General features: G+C 44.4%; 2 protein-coding genes across 9 annotated transcripts in view; one reads left to right on the top strand and one right to left on the bottom strand.

Annotated features, from left to right (window-relative positions):
• The window catches only part of RNF121 (ring finger protein 121), a 90,849-nt gene extending 76,843 nt beyond the window's left edge, over positions 1 to 14,006 (bottom strand). For 2 of the 3 annotated variants that reach the window (XM_007527505.3, XM_060176900.1), the window contains exon 1: positions 13,918 to 14,006. In XM_007527505.3, coding sequence (XP_007527567.1) covers positions 13,918 to 13,980 — 63 coding nt within the window. In that variant the 5' untranslated portion in view covers positions 13,981 to 14,006. Of the gene's footprint in view, positions 1 to 13,001; positions 13,085 to 13,917 lie in introns of all 3 variants that reach the window. The other variant, XM_060176901.1, reaches the window with a different exon arrangement.
• XNDC1N (XRCC1 N-terminal domain containing 1, N-terminal like) overlaps positions 13,883 to 22,393 on the top strand; it is a 50,941-nt gene continuing 42,430 nt past the window's right edge. The window contains exons 1-5 of one of the 6 annotated variants that reach the window (XM_060176899.1): positions 13,883 to 14,075; positions 14,269 to 14,573; positions 17,618 to 17,801; positions 19,272 to 19,413; positions 21,267 to 21,422. In XM_060176899.1, coding sequence (XP_060032882.1) covers positions 17,757 to 17,801; positions 19,272 to 19,413; positions 21,267 to 21,422 — 343 coding nt within the window. In that variant the 5' untranslated portion in view covers positions 13,883 to 14,075; positions 14,269 to 14,573; positions 17,618 to 17,756. Of the gene's footprint in view, positions 14,076 to 14,118; positions 14,220 to 14,268; positions 14,583 to 14,657; positions 14,681 to 17,617; positions 17,802 to 19,271; positions 19,414 to 21,266; positions 21,423 to 22,393 lie in introns of those variants that run through there. The other 5 variants (XM_060176895.1, XR_009545641.1, XM_060176898.1 and 2 more) reach the window with 5 other exon arrangements.

A 22,393-nucleotide genomic window follows, 5' to 3' on the forward strand; every position in this document is an offset into this window, starting at 1 on the left:
TAAAACAACAAGAAAAAATAATGGAGACTCGAACCAGGACAAGAGTCCAGCTAAAAGTCCTCCAGAGGGCAAAGCACAAAACAACGAGTTCAACATCCAAACATTAGCTAAGGAAATAATAACAGGAGTGAGTAAAGAATTTGAAAAAATTGTAATCAGAACTGCAGGAACAACAAATGAGAATATGGAAGAAAATTCTAATAATCGCATGGTTATTAGAGAGCTGAAAGCTGAAATTGCTGAGCTAAGAAGGCAACTAGCTGAACAGGCTAAAACAGTATCAGAGCAGGGCAACAAAATAGATGAACTCCAGAAAGCAGTAGAGGGCAGAGAGAATAGAATCAATGAGGCTGAAGACAGAATTAGCAAGATTGAGGATGAATTAGAGACAACTAAAAAAGAAGTAAGAGATCTCAAAAAGAGATTAAGAGATGCTGAAAACAACAACAGAGTCCTATGGGATGACTTCAAAAGAAACAATATACGCATTATTGGCTTACCAGAGGAAGAAAGAGAAGGGGAGGAAGAAAGCGTTCTCCAGGCCATAATAGCTGAAAATTTCTCTAGTCTAGACAACACCAAAGACATAAAGATTCAAGAAGCCCAGAGGGTCCCAAACAGAATTAACCCAGACCTAAAGACACCAAGACATGTCATACTTAGATTGGAAAGGAATAAGGATAAAGAAAGGATCCTCAAGGCTGCAAGAGAAAAACAAAGAGTCACCTACAAAGGAAAACCCATAAGATTAGCAGCGGACTTCTCCATACAAACACTACAGGCCAGAAGAGAATGGCAAGATATCTATCGAGTGCTCAATGAGAAAGGCTTTCAGCCAAGAATACTATATCCTGCTAGATTGTCATTCAGACTAGATGGAAGCATCAAAACCTTCTCAGACAAGCAACAGTTGAAGGAAGCAACCATCACCAAGCCTGCCTTGAAAGAAGTTCTGAAAGGTTTCCTATAAACAACCAGACCACCACAAATAGAACATATATCAAAACACTCTAAAACTCTACAAGAATGGCGTTAAAATATCTTCAATCTTTGATATCAATAAATGTGAATGGCCTGAATTCACCTATTAAAAGACACAGAGTAGGAAGATGGATCAGAAAACACAACCCAACAATATGTTGTCTACAGGAAACTCACCTAACGCAACAAGACAAACACAGACTTAAAGTGAAAGGATGGAAAACTATCATTCAAGCCAATGACCCACAAAAAAGGGCAGGAACAGCTATTCTCATATCTGACATGATAGACTTTAAAATAGATAAAATTAAAAAAGATAGGAATGAACACTACTTAATGCTCAGAGGATCAGTCAATCAAGAGGACTTAACAATTATTAATATCTATGCACCCAATGAGAAGCCATCTAAATACATCAAACTTCTACTGAAAGAGCTACAGCAATATATTAACAGTAACACAATCATAGTAGGGGACTTCAACACCCCACTATCTCAACTTGACAGATCATCCAGGCAGAAAATCAGTAAAGACATAAGGGAGCTAAATGAAGAGATAGATAAACTAGAACTATTGGACATTTTCAGAGTCATTCATCCCAAGAAACTGGAATACACATTTTACTCAAATCCACATGGATCATTCTCAAGGATAGACCATATGTTAGGCCACAAAGACAGCATCAGCCTATTCAAGAGCACTGAAATCATCCCAAGCATCTTCTCAGACCACAGTGGAATTAAACTAACACTTAACAATCAACCAAAGATTAGTAACAGTGCCAAAATGTGGAAGCTCAACAGTACACTTCTTAACAACTTCTGGGTCAAAGAGGAAATCAAGGAAGAAATCAAAATGTTTCGAGAGTTCAATGAAAATGAAGACACAAGCTATCAAAATATTTGGGACACAGCTAAAGCAGTCCTAAGAGGGAAGTTCATAGCTATACAAGCACACATTAGGAAACAAGAAAAGGCACAAATAAACAGCCTGATTGCACATCTTAAAGACCTAGAAGAAGAACAACAAAGGAACCCTAAAGCAACCAGAAGGACAGAAATTACTAAAGTTAGGGCAGAAATAAATAACATTGAGAATAGGAAAACCATACAAAAGATCAATGAAAGTAAATGTTGGTTCTTCGAAAGAGTAAACAAAATCGACAAACCTTTAGCCAGACTCACAAAACAAAAAAGGGAGAAGACCCAAATAAATCGGATAGTAAATGAAAGAGGAGATATCACAACAGACACTGCAGAAATTCAACATATCATGCGAGGCTTCTATGAACAACTATATGCCACCAAGTTAGAGAACCTGGAAGAAATGAATGATTTCCTAGATACCTACCAACTTCCAAAACTAAGTAAAGAGGAAGTGGATAACATGAACAGGCCCATCACAGCTAATGAAATTGAAACAGTTATCAAAAATCTTCCCAAAAATAAAATTCCTGGACCAGATGGTTTTACAAATGAATTCTACAAAACTTTCAAAGAAGAACTAATACCTCTACTTTTAAAAGTCTTCCAGAAGATTGAAGACACTGGAATACTCCCTGCCAGCTTCTATGAAGCCAACATCACCCTGATACCAAAAGCAGACAGGGACACAACCAAAAAAGAAAACTACAGACCAATATCTCTGATGAACATAGATGCGAAAATATTGAACAAAATTCTAGCCAACCGGATACAGCAGTATATCAAAAAGATTGTCCATCATGACCAAGTGGGGTTTATCCCAGGCATGCAAGGTTGGTTTAATATACGTAAATCAATCAATGTGATCCACCATATCAACAAAAGCAAGACCAAAAACCACATGGTCATATCAATAGATGCAGAGAAAGCCTTTGACAAAATACAACATCCCTTTATGATCAAAACACTACAAAAAATGGGAATAGATGGAAAATTCCTGAAGATAGTGGAGTCTATATATAGCAAACCTACAGCCAACATCATACTCAATGGTGAAAAACTGGAAGCATTTCCCCTCAGATCAGGTACTAGACAGGGCTGCCCACTATCACCATTACTATTCAACATAGTGTTGGAAGTTCTTGCCATAGCAATCAGGCAGGAGCAAGGAATTAAAGGAATACAGATTGGAAGAGAAGAAGTCAAACTCTCCTTATTTGCAGATGACATGATAGTATACATGGAAAAACCTAAGGAATCTAGCAAGAAGCTTTTGGAAATCATCAGGCAATACAGTAATGTGTCAGGTTATAAAATTAACATTCAAAAGTCAGTGGCATTCCTCTATGCAAACACTAAGTTAGAAGAAATTGAAATCCAGAAATCAGTTCCTTTTTCTATAGCAACAAAAACAATAAAATATCTAGGAATAAACCTAACCAAAGAAGTGAAAGACTTGTATACTGAAAATTATGAGTCACTACTCAAAGAAATTGAAAAAGACACAAAGAAGTGGAAAGATATTCCATGCTCATGGGTTGGAAGAATTAACATCATCAAAATGAATATATTACCCAGAGCCATCTACAAATTTAATGCTATCCCCATCAAGATCCCAAGCACATTTTTTAGGAGAATAGAAAAAATGCTACAAATGTTTATCTGGAACCAGAAAAGACCTAGAATTGCCAAAACAATCTTGAGAAAAAAGAACAGAACCGGAGGCATCACACTGCCAGATCTCAAACTATATTATAGGGCCATTGTCATCAAAACTGCTTGGTACTGGAACATGAACAGACACACTGACCAGTGGAATAGAACTGAGAGCCCAGAAATGAGGCCCCACACCTATGGACATCTAATCTTTGACAAAGGGGCCCAGACTATTACATGGGGAAAGCAGAGTCTCTTCAACAAATGGTGTTGGAAACAATGGGTTGAAACATGCAGAAGAATGAAGCTGAATCACTGTATTTCACCAAATACAAAAGTAAATTCCAAGTGGATCAAGGACTTGGATGTTAGACCAGAAACTATCAGATACTTAGAGGAAAATATTGGAAGAACTTTTTTCCGCATAAATTTTAAAGACATTTTCAATGAAACGAATCCAATTACAAGGAAGACTAAGGCAAGTATAAACCTATGGGACTACATCAAATTAAAAAGCTTCTTCACAGCAAAAGAAACCACTACCCAAATCAAGAGACCCCTCACAGAATGGGAGAAGATCTTTACATGCCATACATCAGATAAGAGTTTAATAACCAACATATATAAAGAGCTTGCCAGACTCAACAACAAGACAACAAATAACCCCATCCAAAAATGGGGGGAGGAATTGGACAGAATATTCACCACAGAAGAGATCCAAAAGGCTGAGAAACACATGAAAAAATGCTCCAAGTCTCTCATTGTCAGAGAAATGCAAATCAAGACAACAATGAGATATCACTTCACTCCTGTGAGAATGTCACACATCAGAAAAGGTAACAGCAGCAAATGCTGGAGAGGGTGTGGGGTCAAAGGAACCCTCCTGCACTGCTGGTGGGAATGTCAATTGGTCCAACCTCTGTGGAGAACAGTCTGGAGAACTCTCAGAAGGCTAGAAATGGACCTACCCTATGACCCTGCAATTCCCCTCCTGGGGATATATCCTAAGGAACCCAACACATCCATCCAAAAAGATCTGTGTACACATATGTTCTTGGCAGCACAATTTGTAATAGCCAAAACCTGGAAGCAACCCAGGTGTCCAACAACAGATGAGTGGCTGAACAAGTTGTGGTATATATACACAATGGAATACTACTCAGCTGTAAAAAATGGTGACTTCACTGTTTTCAGCCGATCTTGGATGGACCTTGAAAAAATCATGTTGAGTGAAATAAGTCAGAAACAGAAGGATGAATATGGGATGATCTCACTCTCAGGCCGAAGTTGAAAAACAAGATTAGAAAAGAAAACACAAGTCGAACCTGAAATGGAATTGGAGTATTACACCAAAGTAAAAGACTCTGGGGTGGGTGGGTGGGTGGGGAGAATACAGGTCCATGAAAAATGATGAATGAAATAGTGGGGGTTGTATTGCTAAATGGGAATCTGGGGAATGTTATGCATGTAAAAAAAAAAAAAAAGTAGAAACGCAAAGCAGAAATTGAGTTTGGAGTATGGCACCAAAGTAAGAAAGCAGAAGTATACTAGAGTTTGCAGTGAGTACCTCCCTAATACTTCCTCTCCACTTTTCCAAGCTTTGGGTCCATGATTGCTCAACAATTTGTTTGGCTTTGTATGTTAACTCTCTTTTTAGTCACCAGGTTCCAGGTGTCATCAGGATGCCGGCCAGACTTCCCTGGATTGAAGACACCACCAATGTGTCCTGGAGCTCAGCTTCCCCAGAGACCCATCCTACTAGGGAAAGAGAGGCAGACTGGGAGTATGGACCGACCAGTCAACGCCCATGTTCAGCGAGGAAGCAATTACAGAAGCCAGACCTTCTACCTTCTGCAACCCTCAATGACCCTGGGTCCATGCTCCCAGAGGGATAGAGAATGGGAAAGCTATCGGGGGAGGGGGTGGGATATGGAGATTGGGCGGTGGGAATTGTGTGGAGTTGTACCCCTCCTAAAATAAAATTAAAAAAAAAAAAAAATAGAAAGGAGAAAAGCCTTACATACTGTTACTCTGTAATGCTACTTCAACAACAACAACTAAGGCCCAATAAGGAAAAAAAAAAAGAAGTAGTATCTGCTGCAGGACAGACAGCATGACAAGTGCATGGTTCTCACACTGCTCAGAGTGCTGGTGACTGGTCTTGGATTGGACCCAGTTCTGTTACTATGTGGAGCTGTATAACACTGGGAAAGTAACCTCAATTCTCTAAGCCTAAATTTCTACATTTGTAGAATAGGTATAAAAATAATAGCAGCAACAACAAAAAAATAATAATAGCAGCCTGGGGTGTGGCTCAGTAGTTAAAAGTGTTACACTGGTTGTCTTTCTTTCTCTCCCTCATAGATACATCTTCAAAATACATACATGTACATATTAAATATATTTATTTGTGAGGCTGCAGGCTGAAACAGGGGATACATATAAAACACTAGGCCCAGGATCCGGCAATGGTTAAGTATTCTACATCCTGTCTCCCCTCGCGCTTTACTGCTGTGTCCTGGCCTCAGAATCAGCCTCTAAATAGCTTGCTAAACATACACTGAACTGTATTATTTGGCTGTCACTGAGATAAAACACATCTGCTATTCCTTGACTAGAACCCAGGCCTACTGTCTGTTTACTACTCTCTTATTCTCCACTATGCTAAGTACTACCTACATAACATACCTTAAAGAAAATATTGTAGGAGGTTGTGAATCAGGTTGAGGGCACACATGATGATGTACAAGGACCCAGGTTCAAATCCCTAGTCCCCTCCTGCAGGGGGAAAGCTTCACAAATGGTGAAGCAGTGCTACATGTGTGTCTCTCCTTACCACAAAAGCAAATGAAAATGGCCAGTGCTAAGTATGGTAGATTTGTTGTGCAGGCACCAAGCCCCAGTAACAACACTGGTGGCAAAATAAAGTCCAGGATTAAACTTCAATCACACCTGCTTCAATCTGTTCCCACTGGGTTGTCGGAAAAGTAGCGACTCATTTTTGCATTAAAAAAGCACAGAAAAACACCTCGTGACTTTTCCAACAAGCCAGTATTGTCTTGGCTTTGACCAAGAATCCCCTGAGAAACAAATCCCTGGAAAGAAGGAACACTTTAACAAATGTCTTCAGGGAGCAACCCATCAGAGGTAAAACACAACAAAACCCAACAGTGACTACTGCTCTGAAGAAGCAAGGGAAGGGAACCTGCCAACTGGAGGTCTATGGGGGCTTACCAAACAAGCTGGCACTGCCACTGCCTCTTTGAACCCACTGTATCAACTTACTCTACAATCACAGCACATGTGACATTCTCTCTCTCTCTCTCTTTTTTTTTTTTGCTTACAGGGTTAATGCTGGGGCTTGGTGCCTGGCCCTCCTCAATCGCTATGGAACAGGCCATGGCCGGTGCGCCGCTATGTTCCATCACTGGGGAGCCAGAGACGACCCGAACTGCCCCCGCGGCTCCAGACAGACTATGACCCACATAGTCAACGACTGCCACCTCTCCAGATTCAAAGGAGGTCTCGAAACTTTACATCGGGCTCAACCTGACGCTGTTGACTGGCTACGGAAGAAGGGCAAACGCTAGAAGAAGGTGCCTGCACTAAGAATTCACTGCTCCTGGAGGCTATTTTTTCCCTTTTGTTGGCCTTGTTGATAACTGTTATTGTTGTTGTTGGATAGGACAGAGAGAAATGGAGAGAGGATGGGTAGACAGAGGGGGGGAGAGAAAGATAGACACCTGCAGAACTGCTTCACCGCTTGTGAAGAGAACCCCCCCCCTCCACAGGTGGGGAGCCAAGGGCTTGAACCGGGATCCTTGCACCAGTCCTTGCTCTTTGTTTGCACCTGTCATGTGCACTTAACCCTCTGCGCTACTGCTCAGCACCCTGTGACATTCTCTTTTTAAAGACAGAGGCAGAGAGAGAAAGTGAAAGAGATCATTGCACTGAAGCCTCCTTTAATGCAGTGGGGGGTGGGTTCAAACCTGGGCAGTAGGGAGTCAGGCGGTAGTGCAGCGGGTTAAGCACAGGTGGCACAAACCACAAGGATCCCGGTTTGAGCCCCTGGCTCCCCACCTGCAGGGGAGTTGCTTCACAAGCGGTGAAGCAGGTCTGCAGGTGTCTATCTTTCCCCCTCTGTCTCTCCTCTCTCCATTTCTCTCTGTCCTATCCAACAACGATGACATCAACAACAACAATAACTACAACAATAAAACAATAAGGGCAACAAAAGGGAATAAATAAATATTTAAAAAAAACAAACCTGGGCCGTAGATTTGGCAAAGTAGCAAGTGACCTATTTTTATACTTATAGAGCTTTCTCTACCCTCATGTTAGTCTATGAATTCCTGCACGACAATCATCCCATCTTAACTACACTGATATTATCCAGCACAGAATGGTGCCTGGCACTGTACTTGAGGAAAGTTTAATGAGTGAACTGTTCAATGAACAGAGGAAACCATAAAAGGCAAGAAGAGAAGATCACTGTTCATCAGAATACAGAGCCTTGGTCTAAAAACTTAAAAGGACAGGTGGCGTTTGGAAAGGCAGGGGGGACTGAAAAATATTCCAAGCAGAACAGCATCAGCAAAGACCCGCTAGCAATCAGAAACAAAGTACACAGCATTTTTAAAACTGCATTAACAAGACAGCCACAACATCCCTCTGGCACATGTGATGTTAAATGTCATGCTTGCAAGTCCAGTCTCTAGCCACTGAGCCACCTCCCTGGTCACATAATACACAGCAGACTGAAGTCAAATAGCTTCAGATTGAGATTGAGTCCATCAGTTTGATTATCACAGGAATACTGAGGATATTTAAATAATTTTTTGAAGATTTGCATTAAAATGCACAATAAAAAGGAGGGTTGGCATATCACACTTTCATTAGCATAGCTATTATTATTGCTTAAAAATAATGGGGTTTGGGAGACAGCATAACAGTTATGCAAGTCTTTCATGCCTGAAGCGCCGAAGTCCCACGTTCAACCGCCAGCACCCCATAAGTCAGAGCAGTGCACTGCTCTCTATGTCTTTCTGTAAGTCTCTCTCATTAAATAGATAAAAAGTATTTTAAAAATAAAATGAACATTATTAGGTGCCTATTGCCAGGCCCCACGCTGAGAGAAGAACCTACAATGATAACCAAAACAGACTTGATCTCTGCTGTCTAATGAAGCTTCCAGTCCAGTAAGCAAGGCAGACCATACAATACCCACGCTGAGAGAAGAACCTACAATGATAACCAAAACAGACTTGATCTCTGCTGTCTAATGAAGCTTCCAGTCCAGTAAGCAAGGCAGACCATACAATACTTGCACTAGGAAACTGTACAAGGTCCCAGGCTAGAGCTGGTACAACAGGGTCAACCAATCAGTGGGCATCAGAAAAAGCTCCTGGGAGTTGGACGGTAGAGCAGCGGGTTAAGCACAAGTGGCGCAAAGCATGAGGGCCAGCTTAAGGATCCCAGTTCGAGCCCCTGGCTCCCCGCCTGCAGGGGAGTTGCTTCAGAGGTGGTGAAGCAGGTCTGCAGGTGTCTGTCTTTCTCTCCCCCCCACCCCTGCCCCGCATCTTCTCCTCCTCTCTCCATTTCTCTCTGTCCGAACAACAACATCAATAACAACAACTACTACAACAGCAATGAAAAACATCAAGGGCAACGAAAGGGAAAATAAATAAATAAATATTTAAAAGACTCCTTGATTGTCAAAGTGTAGCTTGAGACACTCAAGGATGTCTAAAGGGTGTCTGAGTCCCTTCAAGCACCACAAAACATCACAGTAAAATCTTGTTTGAAAAGGAGTTTTGCAACTAAAAGGCTTAAAATATCACCCATCTAGCCCAATTTCTCCTTCTAACAAGTATAAGACAGGGCCCTGTGGTAAAATACCCCTATGCTTGTATGAGGGAACCAAGTTAGTTGCTGGCCCAGATATCTGCTTCTAGCTCTAGCTTGGACTGGAAACTACTCACTGATCAGCATCATATCCTATTAGGGCAGATGAAGCAGCACTGGGACTGAAGTCGCAGGCAGGCTGTGAACCTTCCAAATGAGGTCCCAGCCAGCTCTTGGTGCCAAAAGGATCTCTCAAAGGCAGGCCAACTACCCTGGGAAGAAACTCACAAGCTCCAGGATAGGCCTACATATGGGTTATCTATCTAGATGGTACCATCTTTATCCTCCTAACATTCTCAAACACCTGTGGCCTGGAAAATTGAGAAAAAAGAACTGTTTAACACAAAGCCTGACCTGCCTGGACCCAGATGTCATTTCCCTAACAACCACAGGCTAACCACTACTCATGACACGTTATCAATAAAGATCCTGTCGAGAAAAAACAATAGTCCTTTAGTTAATCCTCACTTTGCTCCTTTCAGGAGTTAAATACTTCTTCATGTTTTGGAGATGAAACTTTTATATAGAATGGAAAGGCCAGTTTCCATTGATGAGCCGGCAGTTTAGGTTAAGCTGAGGGGGAAACAAAGACACTTTGGAATGTGGAAACACAGGTTTAAATCCTAGTGATACTAATTGGTTGCAAGCCCCTGAGCAGTGACTCAAAACACTCTGAACCTGTGTCTTCAGTCTTAAGTAGGGAATGCTAATAGAACTTAGAAACCGAAGACTCAAAATGCTCCTTTGAGTCATAAGCAAATATACTGTGTCAATTTTTACACCAGATGATTAAAACCATAAGCTTTAAATAACCTATCCCCACAGTACAAATGATAAGAGTGAGGAATGGAAGCAAAGGGGCTCAGCGCAGCACCTGGGCTGGAATCTGCATGTCTCCACTCACAAGCTGGTGTTGTCCTAGGAAAGTGATTTCATCATTCGAGCTTGAGTGTCCTCACAACAGGGCTTACCGCCACCAGAGGTCTGCTGTTCATAACAAGGGAGATATACAGTGTAAATGCTTTAAGGACACACACTGGCAGTAAACAGCAGCCTCTTCTACTGGCAGCTCTTTATAAGTCCTGTTTCCAAAACAGGAGGAACAATTAGCAAGGAGAGCCTAATTTGCCTCAACTACCCGAGAAAATAAAGAATACATAAGATAAAAGACGAAAAGCTCTTGAGCGAGCTTATGGCTGCTATGACCGCTAATGGCATCTGATCTAAGAAAGTGGATGCAGTATCCTGAAGAACCAACCGCAGCAATGGGCGATCTTTCCAAAGGCGTGAAAAAGCGCACTTACTACATGTCAGCATTTTCCCCCTTATCATAGCATTTATTCAGTCATTTTACTAGGCGGTTAATGGGTTAGAATGTAGTTGTTGGCACCATTTCTCATGTCCCTATAACAGGTGCCTGTAGAATGCTCTCACCTCCAAATTGGTGCTTTTCCGCCATCATACACTTCAACCCCAGCACCCTCCCCCCCACCCCCAGAGTCCTCTGCCTGGTGCAGTACACCATACAGCTTAGCATCTTACCCTATCAAAATATAGGCCTTGTAGGAGAGTGTAGCTACAAAGCAGGGCCAGGGAGATAGCACAGCCCACAGCGCACCAGGCTTTTATGACAGGCTCAGAGGTCTCAGGTTCAATCCCTGGCACCAACATATGCCAGAGCTGAGCACTGCTCTGGTCCTTCCTTTTCTCAATCTGTTTCTCAATAAAAATAAACCTTTAAAAAAGAAAGCTATTCAGAGAACAGAAAATGCTAGAGGAAAGCAACTCTGACGCCATATGCAAATCACTGCTTTTTTGGTAACTTGAACTTGAATTTTTCACCTCCAACCTATCTATCATAAAGACATTACTGACACCCCTACCAGACTCCTGGGTATGTTTCCTGTGCCCCCACTGCATTTGCTATGCCCTTCCATTACATCAATGCCCCGTACTAGGATGGGTTATTTACAGGTTTCATCACTAGATTACCAATATCTTGTCTTGTTCATCTTGAAATTCCCAGTGTACAATGTAGAGTTGTCCCTCACCCTCCCCCACACACACAACTTACAAATTGAAAGGATTTCACCTTTACTCTCGTTCACTACTTGAAGGTAGGAAACAGGGACACATCAGTACAAACCCCTATATAAACTAAGGTCTATCCGATCATACCTGTTTTGTTTTGCTGGGAGAGGAAGACTTTAAAGGAATGACCCTGTTTCTCAAAAATGCTTTCTTTTTAAAATTTTTTTAATCTCTATTTATTCATTTATTGGACAGAGACAGCCAGAAATCAAGAGGGAAGGAGGGGGACAGAGAGGAAGAGAGACAGAGAGACACCTGCAGCACTGCTTCACCACTTGTGAAGCTTTCCCCCTGCAGATGGGGACTGGGGACTCGAACCTGGGTATTTGCGCATTGTAACAAGTGCGTTCAGGACCTGGGTATTTGCGCATTGTAACAAGTGCGTTCAACCAGGTGCACCACTACCCGGCCCCCCAAAATGCTTTCTTAAAACACACAAAGGATAGAACCAGTCAGATTTCAGAACAGATTATATTCTTTCTTTGTAAATGAAAGAAGTGATGTTTTTGGTCTGAACGAACATCAGCATATAAAACTGACTTCTGGGGGGGTCAGGCAGCAGCTCACCAAGTTATGTGCACATATTTACAAGTACAAGGACCTGGGGAGGGGGGTCTTCAGGTGTGATTCCATCTCCTCCCTCCTCTCTCAGTTTCTCTGTCCTAATAAAAATTGGGGGGAGGGGGAAATGGCCACAGGGAGCAGTGGATTCATAGTGCCAGTACCTCGCCCCAGTGGTGGGGGTGAGATGGGGGACACACCTGAGAGGCTAGAAGTATAGTGTGCAGATAGACACGGTTATACCCTTAAAACAGTAAGGTGAAAACATTAGAACAAGAAAAGCTAAGTAGCAAAAACTAGAAACTATCTAGTATCAAAACTTAAAGTTCCCTCCTTCTCCTCAACCAAAACTAATGCTCTTTATCTCAATGAGCCCTGCTCTGTGCAACTTAAGTCAGAGAGCCATGAGTTAAACAACCACATATTACTTCATAACAGCATTTACCCCTTTTTCAAGGTGCTTTCAAATGTATCTCACTGGACCACTGCCAGCTGTAATCACAGAAACTCAAAGCTGGAAGGGGTCTTTGGAGGTCATTTCTCGTCACCAACTGAGTGGCATTCAAACACCTCTGGCTTCCAGTGACTGGAAGGTAAGGATCTAAAGCACTTCCTTCACGCTGCCCACCACCTGTCAGATTTTCAGGTACCTCGCCCCACCTTAATGATCTGGATCAGGTGAAACGAATCCTCCGAGTCATCCCCTTATCAAGCAACAGGGCTTTTTTCTCAAGTCTGCTTCTATCCCACCCTGGTGCCACCCCTGTCAGACAATCCCTTTCCTCTGTGCTGCCCGTACATATACGCCGTCATGGTCAAGCCCGCAAGCGCGCTTCGTTATGAATACGCCCTTAGCCTTATCGTCTTCGCCCTTTCCTTTCTCACCTTCGCTCTCTGCTGCTCAGCGCTGTTCTTCATTCCCTTCAAACTCAGTGCCTCCTTTCTCCTAATGATTCCTTCACCGATCACTGGTAATTAAATACACCAATGGTTATATGCTTATTTAAGAGATAAAGGGAGCCTAACCCTTCAAGGAGCTCACCCTCAAAAACTCTTTTGAAGTCTAGGAAAGCCAAGCACGTGTGCTTTAAGACTCAGTCTTCCCTAATTCAAACGGAACAGGCTCCCTTTTCTCGGTACCTTCTACCTCGGATGCAATGGCTAGTTTTCACGCCTGTCTGCCACCGCCAGGCTGAGCTCTTCAAGGAAAGGACCCCTTGTGTCCCCAGCATTTTGTCCAGCGTTCGGCGGTGAGTGAATGGATGAGTTGCGGTGTACAATCATTCATTCACCGAGCCGGTGGCCAGAACTTTACTGGGCGTACGTGATGGACAAAGTCCTAAAATGGGATGATAAATGCAACTGAAAGCTATAAAGCTAGTGGAAGAGCACTCTTTCCGCAGCCCGTGGGCCAGCTCCTCGCACACACCCCGACGGACAGAATCCCCGCCCGCAGTCCGGCGACTCCCCGCAGGAGTCCACGCCCCTCCATCTCCTGCCACCTCTCAGCCCTCAGGTCCTGCCCGAGGACCCCAATTAATGACCTCAAATCCCCCACCCTGCCCCTCTGGCTTCTCCCCCCCCGGCTTCCAGCTCCACCCTCGAGGTTACAACAAGTCTTCCTCCCACGACTGCCTCGGAGCCCCCGGCCCGAGTCCTCTGATTTCCCTCTCCACACACCCGCCCCCCAGCTGGCTCCTTCCCTCTCAGGTTCTCTTCTCTCCTAGAAGCCTCATTCCCGACACCTTTCTTTATTTGCAGACCGAGCCTCTCCTCTCCTGGACTCTCAACTCTTCCTTACCTCATCCAGATCCCGTTCCACAGCGGCACCTCCTCCAACCTCCACCTCCACCACTGCCGCCATCTTCACAGCTCTCCCCCTCTCTCCACACCCCGCGCGAGCCAGCTGCTTCCGCCGCTCAAGTGCTCTTAGCCAATCAGCGGCTCGGAGTCCGGCAGGTGGGCGGGGCTTCAAGGCAGGCGGGGAACAGATTGGGACTAAGAGACCGTCTAGCTGCTGCTCCACTTAAAGGTCAGGGAGGGACGGGTCCCATCCATTTTCAAACTTCGGCGGGGAACGATTCTTGAAAAACAACAGTTTATGTATGATTTATTTCCAGTTTGTATATGTCATAAATTCTCCCTTTTGTAGAGCCAAAGAGAAGTGTCTTTAAATCGTAAACTTTCGCGACGCTCCCTCGCTCTCGGCTCCCCGGAGTGAGGCGTGGAAGCAAGGGACTACATTTCCCAGAAGGCACTGACCCTCAACCGGAAGTCAAATCCCTCCTCGCTAGGTAGGAGGTCTATAATGAGAGAAAATGTGCGAGAACAACTGATAAGTGTTTTACAGACTACGGCGTATTCCTTCCTTCCTGCCTCGGTGACAGTCCATCTTCACAAACTGCCTCTTCTCCAGCACGCAAGAGGGATTCCCGAGCTTCGGGAGGCGGAAGAGAGGTGTCCGGGGTCAGAAGGCGAGGGTCAGGGGACAGAATTGGCGGGAGAACGAGTTTGAGATCCACGATGATGCAGTGGTGGCTCGTCGAGGTTCCCAGTCCGGGGTGGTGAGGGGCCTATGGAGGTTGATGGGGAGGCGAGTGGGTGGAAGGGAGGAAGGTTGACCATCAGGGAAACGACCAGAACAGCGCCTAGGTGGAGCCGCCAAGTAGCCGTGCTGCTTGGGCTTCTGAAGATAAAAGGCTTTGCAGATCCTCTTTGAGGGCTTTCCACACCTTGGAACTTTTAGCCCCGCATTCTGAGTTCTCAGCACCTACCTACCTTTACCCGCTGCCAGCACATCGGATTCACTGTGCTCCGCCACCACTTACAGCTTCCTAATTCATCTCCACCACCCTGTCATTTTTTCCCCTTGTTATTTGCTTTTTTGTTTTGTTTTGTTTTGTTTTTGGTTTTGGCGGCCTGTTGTTTGCACAGGGGATCCGACACTTTGCAGGCCTGTAGTCCCGACTCACACACATGGCCCCCCCTCCCCAACCCACCCCTCCTTGCCTCGATTTAGCCAGAGGACTAGACTGGCCTTGAGTTTGTAGGGTTCTGCAGTGCTGGTCAACTATTTTACTTATAGGGTAATATTGCACGATCTGCAAGTATCTCCTTAAAGGGAGGATAATTTTTATTATGTGAAATAGTGTAAACAATATTATAAATACTAATACTCCTGTCTCTGGGACGATTTACCCACTGGAGCTCAAAGGGAGTTATAGCACGGAGGGTGTGAAAGAGACCACAGCTGTGAAGCTTACTTCCTTCAGTGCGGTGGTGACCAGGCTTAAAGCTGGGTCAAGCACAAGGCAAAAGCAGCACACTATCCAATGAGCTTTTTCCATGGCGTGAGGCTACAATAATTAAGACTAGAAGTTTATACTTCAAAAGCTTAAGACATGTTCAGATCATTGTAATGCAGAATTGAGAAAGTGGAGCCATCACTTTGAGCTGATTGGACAGAGGGGAGCATCCAAGATGCATTTAGGGACCAGGTGGTGCATCTGGGAATGTGCACACATTATAGTACACAAAGATCCAGGTTCAAGCCCCAGTTCCCACTTGCAGGGAGGGAGCTTCACGAGCTGTAAAGTAGTACTGCAGGTATCTCTGTCTCTCTTAAAAATTGGTAAATCTTTTTTTTTTTTTTTTTAATGCATTAGGCATTTAGCAAGTGGGAAAGAGAAAGTGTATCCCAAGCAGAGGTCATGGTATGAGCACTATCTTGAAGGTGGAGAATTTTTTGTTGTTGTTATTATCAGGAGATTGGCAAGAAGACCAGTATGGTCAAGTGTACATCATGAGTCATGAACTCATATTTTTAGGAGCCAGGTGGGGAGCAAATGAGTGAGAAGAGCAGGATGTAAGTAAGGAGTGACATTCCATTTAATGCTGTTTAGACAACTTTAAAACACCTCTGGTCAAAGAGCTGTTGAAGCTAATTGATAAATGCATGAGAGTTCATTATACTAGCATGCTTACTATTTTTGCTTCGATAAAGTTTCACAAAAATCAAAGTACAAATACCCATAATACCCATAATAATTTTTTTGAAGTGGTATCTCATTGTTGTCTTTATTTTTTTTAATTTATTTCTTTATTGGGGAATTAATGCTTTACATTCAACAGTAAATACAGTAGTTTGTACATGCATAACATTCCCCAGTTTCCCATTTAACAATATAACCCCTACTATGTCATTTACCATCCTTCATGGACCTGTATTCTCCCCACCCACCCACCCCAGAGTCTTTTACTTGGGTGCAATCCATAATAATTTTTTTAACTATTTCCTTTTTGTTGCCCTTGTTTTTATTGTTGTTGTAGTTATTGTTGCTATTGATGCCGTCGTTGTTGGATAGGACAGAGAGAAATGGAGAGAGGAGGGGAAGACAGAGGGAGAGAGAAAGATAGACACCTACAGACCTGCTTCACCGCTTGTGAAGTGACTCCCCTGCAGGTGGGGAGCGGGGGCTCGAACCAGGATCCTTACGTGGGTCCTTGCACTTTGCGCCATGTGCTACTGCCTGACTCCCAACATTTTTTTTTTTTTTGCCTCCAGGGTTGTCACTGGGGCTCAGTGCCTGCACTATGAATCCACTGCTCCTGTGACCTTTTTTTAAAATTTTTTAAATTTTTCTTTATTTTTTAGATTGGACAGAGAAAAATGAAGAAAGGAAAGGAAGATAGAGAAGGCGTGAGAAAGATAGACACCTGCAGACCTGCTTCACCTCTTGTAAAGCAAACCCCCTACAGGTGGGGATCCTTGCGCAGGTCTTTGTGCTTCGCTTAACCCAGTGCACCACTGTCCGATCCCCAGAGCTGTTTATTTATGAGGGAGGGAGAGATGGTTACACCATACCATCACTCTGGCACATATAATGCCAGGAACCAAATTTAGGACCTCATGCTTGAAAACTAACATTTTATCCACCACTACCTCTAAGATCACAATAGTAACTTTAAAGATTAATTGAATATTGATAGATAAAACACACCTCTGATGAAAAGAATCATAGGAGACAAAGCAGGAAATACAGAGCTCTGCACTATAGATGTCTTAAGAAGCAAACTTGAATTCATATTCATTAAGTTCCTATCATAAGCAGGAATCTGCATGCTCCAGCAAATGTTTGAAGATCTTTGGTAGAAAAGAAACTTAATATTGGAAGACTCATTTTATGGGAAGAAAAAAGAGACTCGTGGTTTGTGAAAGATTTGTTGTGTATCCCTACCATGTGCTGGACAAGTAATATAAAGATTAGTGACTTAAGATACTTGATTCATGCCCTTGGGAGCCCACAGGCATTAGCATACTGATACGTTATCTTTATGCTCTGTTGTTTCATGACTTCTTTCCATATTTGCGGTACTTAGACATTTGTTGGACTTTCATGAGTTGGTCCAGAGCTGTTCCCTGCCAACCTCCTCAACCCAGCTCGTGATGGTCCTCAAGAAGTTTGAATGCTGCAAGTAACTCGTGACATTCTTTTCTTCAGGACCAACAAGAAGATTCTTTCTCCTCTGGAAACTACTCACAACAAAATGCAGGCTGTACCTGAGTGGTGAGAAGAGAAATCTCAGGAGAAAGCATTGTTGCCTTGTACAAGTTTAAGTTCCCGCTACACCCTTGCCCCCATGGCTCCTGTGAAGATTAGCCATGTGGTATCATTTTCCTCTCAGGTACATTAATCAGCAAGCCTGATCTTTTTTTTTTTCTTGATGACTGAAAAGAGTACAAGATCAGGAGCTGAGTGGTGGCTGCACTTTGTTGAGTGCACATGTTAGAGTATGCAAGGACCTGAGTTCAAGCCCCCAGTTCCCACCTGTGGGGGGGAAGCTTTGCAAGTGGTGAAGCAGTGCTGCTGGTGTCTCTCTGTCTCTCTCCCTCTATATTTACCCTTCCCTCTTGATTTCTGACTATGTCTCAAATAAATAAAGATTAAAAAAAGAGTACGAGACACAAAAAAAAAAAAGTGAGGGGGACTTGGCTGCATCTTCAGGAAGCTCCCAATCTAATAGAGGAGACTTTTTAAAAAATTATTTATTTATTCCCTTTTGTTGTCCTTGTTGTATTTCGTTATTATTGTTGATATTGATGTTGACGTTGTTGGATAGAACAGAGAGAAATGGAAAGAGAAAGATAGATACCTGCAGACCTGCTTCGCCGCCTGTGAAGCGACTCCCCTGCAGGGGGGGAGCCAGGGGCTCGAACCTGGATCCTTCTGCCAGTTCTTGTACTTCTCACAGGAGAAAATACTGTTTTTGCCCTGGGGTTGTTCCCAGAGCAACCTGAGCAGCATAGACGTGCTTCCAGGAGTTAAAGACAGAGAGCTGGGGAATCGGGTGGTAGTGCAGTGGGTTAAGTGCACATGGCGCAAAGCGCAAGAACTGGTTTAAGGATCCCGGTTCGAGCCTCCAGCTCCCCACCTGTAGGGGAGTCACTTCACAAGTGGTGAAGTAGGTCTGCAGGTGTCTGTCTTCCTCTCCCCCTCTCTATCTCTGCCTCCTCTCTCCCATTTCTTTCTGTCCTAACAATGACAACATCAATAACAACAATAATAACTATAACAATAAAAACAAGGGCAACAAAAGGGAATAAATATTTGAAAAAAAAAAAGAGAGAGAGAGAGCTAGAGAGATGCCTCACTGGTAGGGCACATGTCCAGGTTCAAGTTCCAGTGCCACACAGGAGTGCCACTGCACCAGGGGAAGCTCTGGTAATTGTGGTATCTCTCCCTTCTCTGTGTGTGTCTCTCTCTCACTCTCTTTATCTGAATGTAAAAGTGGCCTGGGAACAGTGATATCGATTGTACATGTGCAGGATCCAGCTCTGCGAAAGGAAAAGTAAGTTAAAGACAGAAGAGCTACCACATTTTCCACCTTAGTGTGGAGGGACCAGGCAAAGCTGTAGGCCCAAGGTCTATACCAGGGTCCCCAGAAGGGTAGTGTAGTCACTCTGTCACTGAGAACAGGGCAGGATCTGTCAGGATATCACTGTCACCACAAAAGGTGACCTCAGCTTCTCTAAGTCTCCCACACCACCCCAGTGGGGCCAGATCCTAGGTGCTGGGCCAGGATGGATCCCACATGGTGAGTTTCCCATTGGAATCCAAAAGGCGTCTGATGTCATTCTTCATCTCTTGGACTTAGGATCCAAAGTATCCTGTGGAGAACTTGCTGAACCCAGACAGCCAGAGGGGCCCCTGGCTCAGCTGTCCTCAGGACAAGAGTGGACAACTCAAAGTAGAACTGCAACTGGAGAAGGCCGTCCCAATTGGCTACATTGATGTAGGTGAGTGAGTGTTTGGGAACCAAGGAACCCCTGCAGGACCTGGCAGAAACGTCCCCCTCCAAACGTTCCATCAAAATACCTAAATTAAGTCTGCCTAAGCAGCCTTTCTGATGTGAGCTCAGCCTTCTGTGCAGGAGAGATGTGTCTCTTGGCCTTGGGACAGGTCTGTGGTGTTGCAGAACTAGAATTCACAGTGGCTGTCACTCCTGGAATCATGCAACATACCTGCCCTGCTTTGATCTGCTGGGTCATTGACATAATTATAACTGCTGACAAGTAGAACGTGAATATGCGTCTAAACATCTGTATCAAAAGGATGTTGAGGGATGAGCTATGCAGGCTTATCCGGAAGGCTCTGTTAGAAGTTTATGGGTTAGGAGTCGGGCGGTAGTGCAGCAGGTTAAGCACAGGTGGCACAAAGCGCAAGGACCAGCATAAGGATCCCGGTTTGAGCCCCCGGCTCCCTACCTGCAAGGAGGTCACTTCACAGGTGGTGAAGCAGGTCTGCAGGTGTCTATCTTTCTCTTCCCCTCTCTGTCTTCCCCTCCTCTCTCCATTTCTCTATCCTATCCAACAACAATAAAACAACAAGGGCAACAAAAGGGAATAAATAAATATTAAAAAAGAAGAAGTTTATGGGTTAAATGGATGGTGAAATAGCTCACTAGGATAGTGTGCTGCCTTGTCATGTGTATGACCCAGATTAAAGTGGCCCTGCAACACTGAAGGTTCTCTCTCTCTCTCTCTCTATTTCTATCTCTCTCTGCTTTTCTGCCTCTCAAAAAAAAAAAAAGTTTATGAGTTAAGGTTGGTCTCAGAATCCTATAGCATAGAAAACTGGCAAAGTGTGGTAGCACAGTGCCTGGAGAGCTGGACGTACAAGTATGAGGTCCCAAGTTCAAGCCACAGGATCACAAATGCCAGAGAGATGTTCTGGTTCTCTCGCTCCGCCCTGCATCACTAATAAATAAATGAATCTTTGAAGAAAACTGGCTAATACCATTCATTGATCTCAGCCCTGGCAGCGCCAGGCTTCCAGGTAAGGATTAAGAGAGGCAGAGTTTAGGGCTGGGAGATACAAAAGACTTCATGCCTGAGGCCCCAAATTCCCAGCTTCAATCCCCAACACCACCATAAACCAGAGCTGAGCAGTGCTCTGGTAATTAAATAAATAAAATAAGTAAAGAAAAAGATAGAGGTTAGAATTGTCTGTTAATGCCACAAGACTGAACATAAATTTTTTTTTTAATTTTCTTTTTTTGTCTTCAGGGTTATTGCTCGGGCTTGGTGCCTACACTACAAATCCACTGCTTCTGGAGGCTATTTTCTCCCTTCCACTGCCTTTGTTGTTTATCATTGTTGCTGTTATTATTGTTGTTATTGCTGTCATTGTTGCTGGATAGGACAGACAGAAATGGAGAGAGGAGGGGAAGACAGAGGGAGAGAGAAAGATAGACACCTGCAGACCTGCTTCACCACCTGTGAAGAGACCCCCCCCCCCCTGTAGGTGGGGAGCCAGGGGCTCGAACCGGGATCCTTACGCCAGTCCGTGCGCTTAACCTGCTGTGCTACCTCCCATCCCCCTGGACATAACTATTGCAGTTCTCTGTAGTCAGTGCAGGTTTCTGGCTAGAGGAACAGTGAGGCACCACGCTGCCATTTATCCAGCCGAGGTTTCATCTTGCTTTAGCTACTGGCTCAGCAGGGGCCCCACACACCGCCTGACCTTTGCGGGCCTCCAGCAGCCGCAGAGTCCAGGAAGCATGTTCTCTACCACCTGTTTCCCTTGTCTGCAGTCTCTAGAGCCCCTGCCAGCCCATCACTCCGGCTTTATCTCCAACTTGTTTCCCCAGGGAATTGTGGCAGTGCGTTCCTGCAGATTGAGGTGGGCCGGTCCTCCTGGCCCCTGGACAGACCCTTCTCCACCCTGCTCCCTGCAACCATGCTGATGTCTCTCTCCGACTCAAAGCAGGGGAAAAACCGCTCGGGGGTCCGCATGTTCAAAGATGGTAAGGTGGGGCCAGGGAGAACCATGCAGGGCTGCAGAGGACACTGAGTGCTGGTGCTGAGTGGACTGGGGGAGGGAGCCTGGGGCAGCTGAGTGCTATCTGTTGGGGAAGTAGGGTGATTAGTGCATGCACAGCTATGTGATATATCTGTGTGGGTATTCTCTCTGATAAGAAGATGTGAGGGCAGCTGGGGAAGTAGCTCACCTAGTCAAGTGGGAGATTTGCATGCCTTGGGCTCCTAGTTCGATCCCTGTTGCCACTTCTCCCACGGTGATGATCTGACTTCTCTCTCTCTCTTTACTATTTTAATTTTTAATATTTACTTATTATTGGATAGAGATTGAGAGGGGAGGAGAAGATAGATAAGGAGAGACACCTGCAGCTCTGCTTCATCACTTATAAAGCTTTCCATCTGCAGTTGGGGACCAGGGTCTTGAACCTGGGTCCTTGTGCACAGTAATGTTGTGATGTGAACACTCAACCAGGTGCGCTACTGCCTGGCCCCTGTAGGGACGTGTAGTACAATAAGGATTTGCCTGTTTTTAAACTGGAGGTATTTGTAATGCTGTGAAGGATGAGTGACTTGCATGCATCCGAGGTAGATAAGGGGAGCTGAAGGTGACAAGAGTCATTCTATTGGTACGTGATTCTGCGAGAGCATAGGGCATGTGGTGGTCAGGAGAGATTGAGATCCCATGGGCCTGGAAGTAAAGGAATCAGCTAGCCCATTGGGTAGGTGATCACCCCAGAACCCAAAACTATAGCCACCTCCTCTTAAGTTGAGACATTAGTAAGGACATTACAGACGGGTAAAATGAGGGTGCCAGGGAGGAGTGATGGGAAAAGTCTAGGGGCTGGGGCTGGGCAAGCCTGCAGTGGTCTGCCTGACATTGCCAACCCTGAGAACCAAGGCCTGAAGGCTCAGTGACTGAGGGCTTCCTTTCCCCCTTTTGTAGAAACTACATCGCTTG

This window comes from Erinaceus europaeus, chromosome 17, assembly GCF_950295315.1.
Source record: "Erinaceus europaeus chromosome 17, mEriEur2.1, whole genome shotgun sequence".
NCBI classification, from domain to species: Eukaryota; Metazoa; Chordata; class Mammalia; order Eulipotyphla; family Erinaceidae; genus Erinaceus; species Erinaceus europaeus.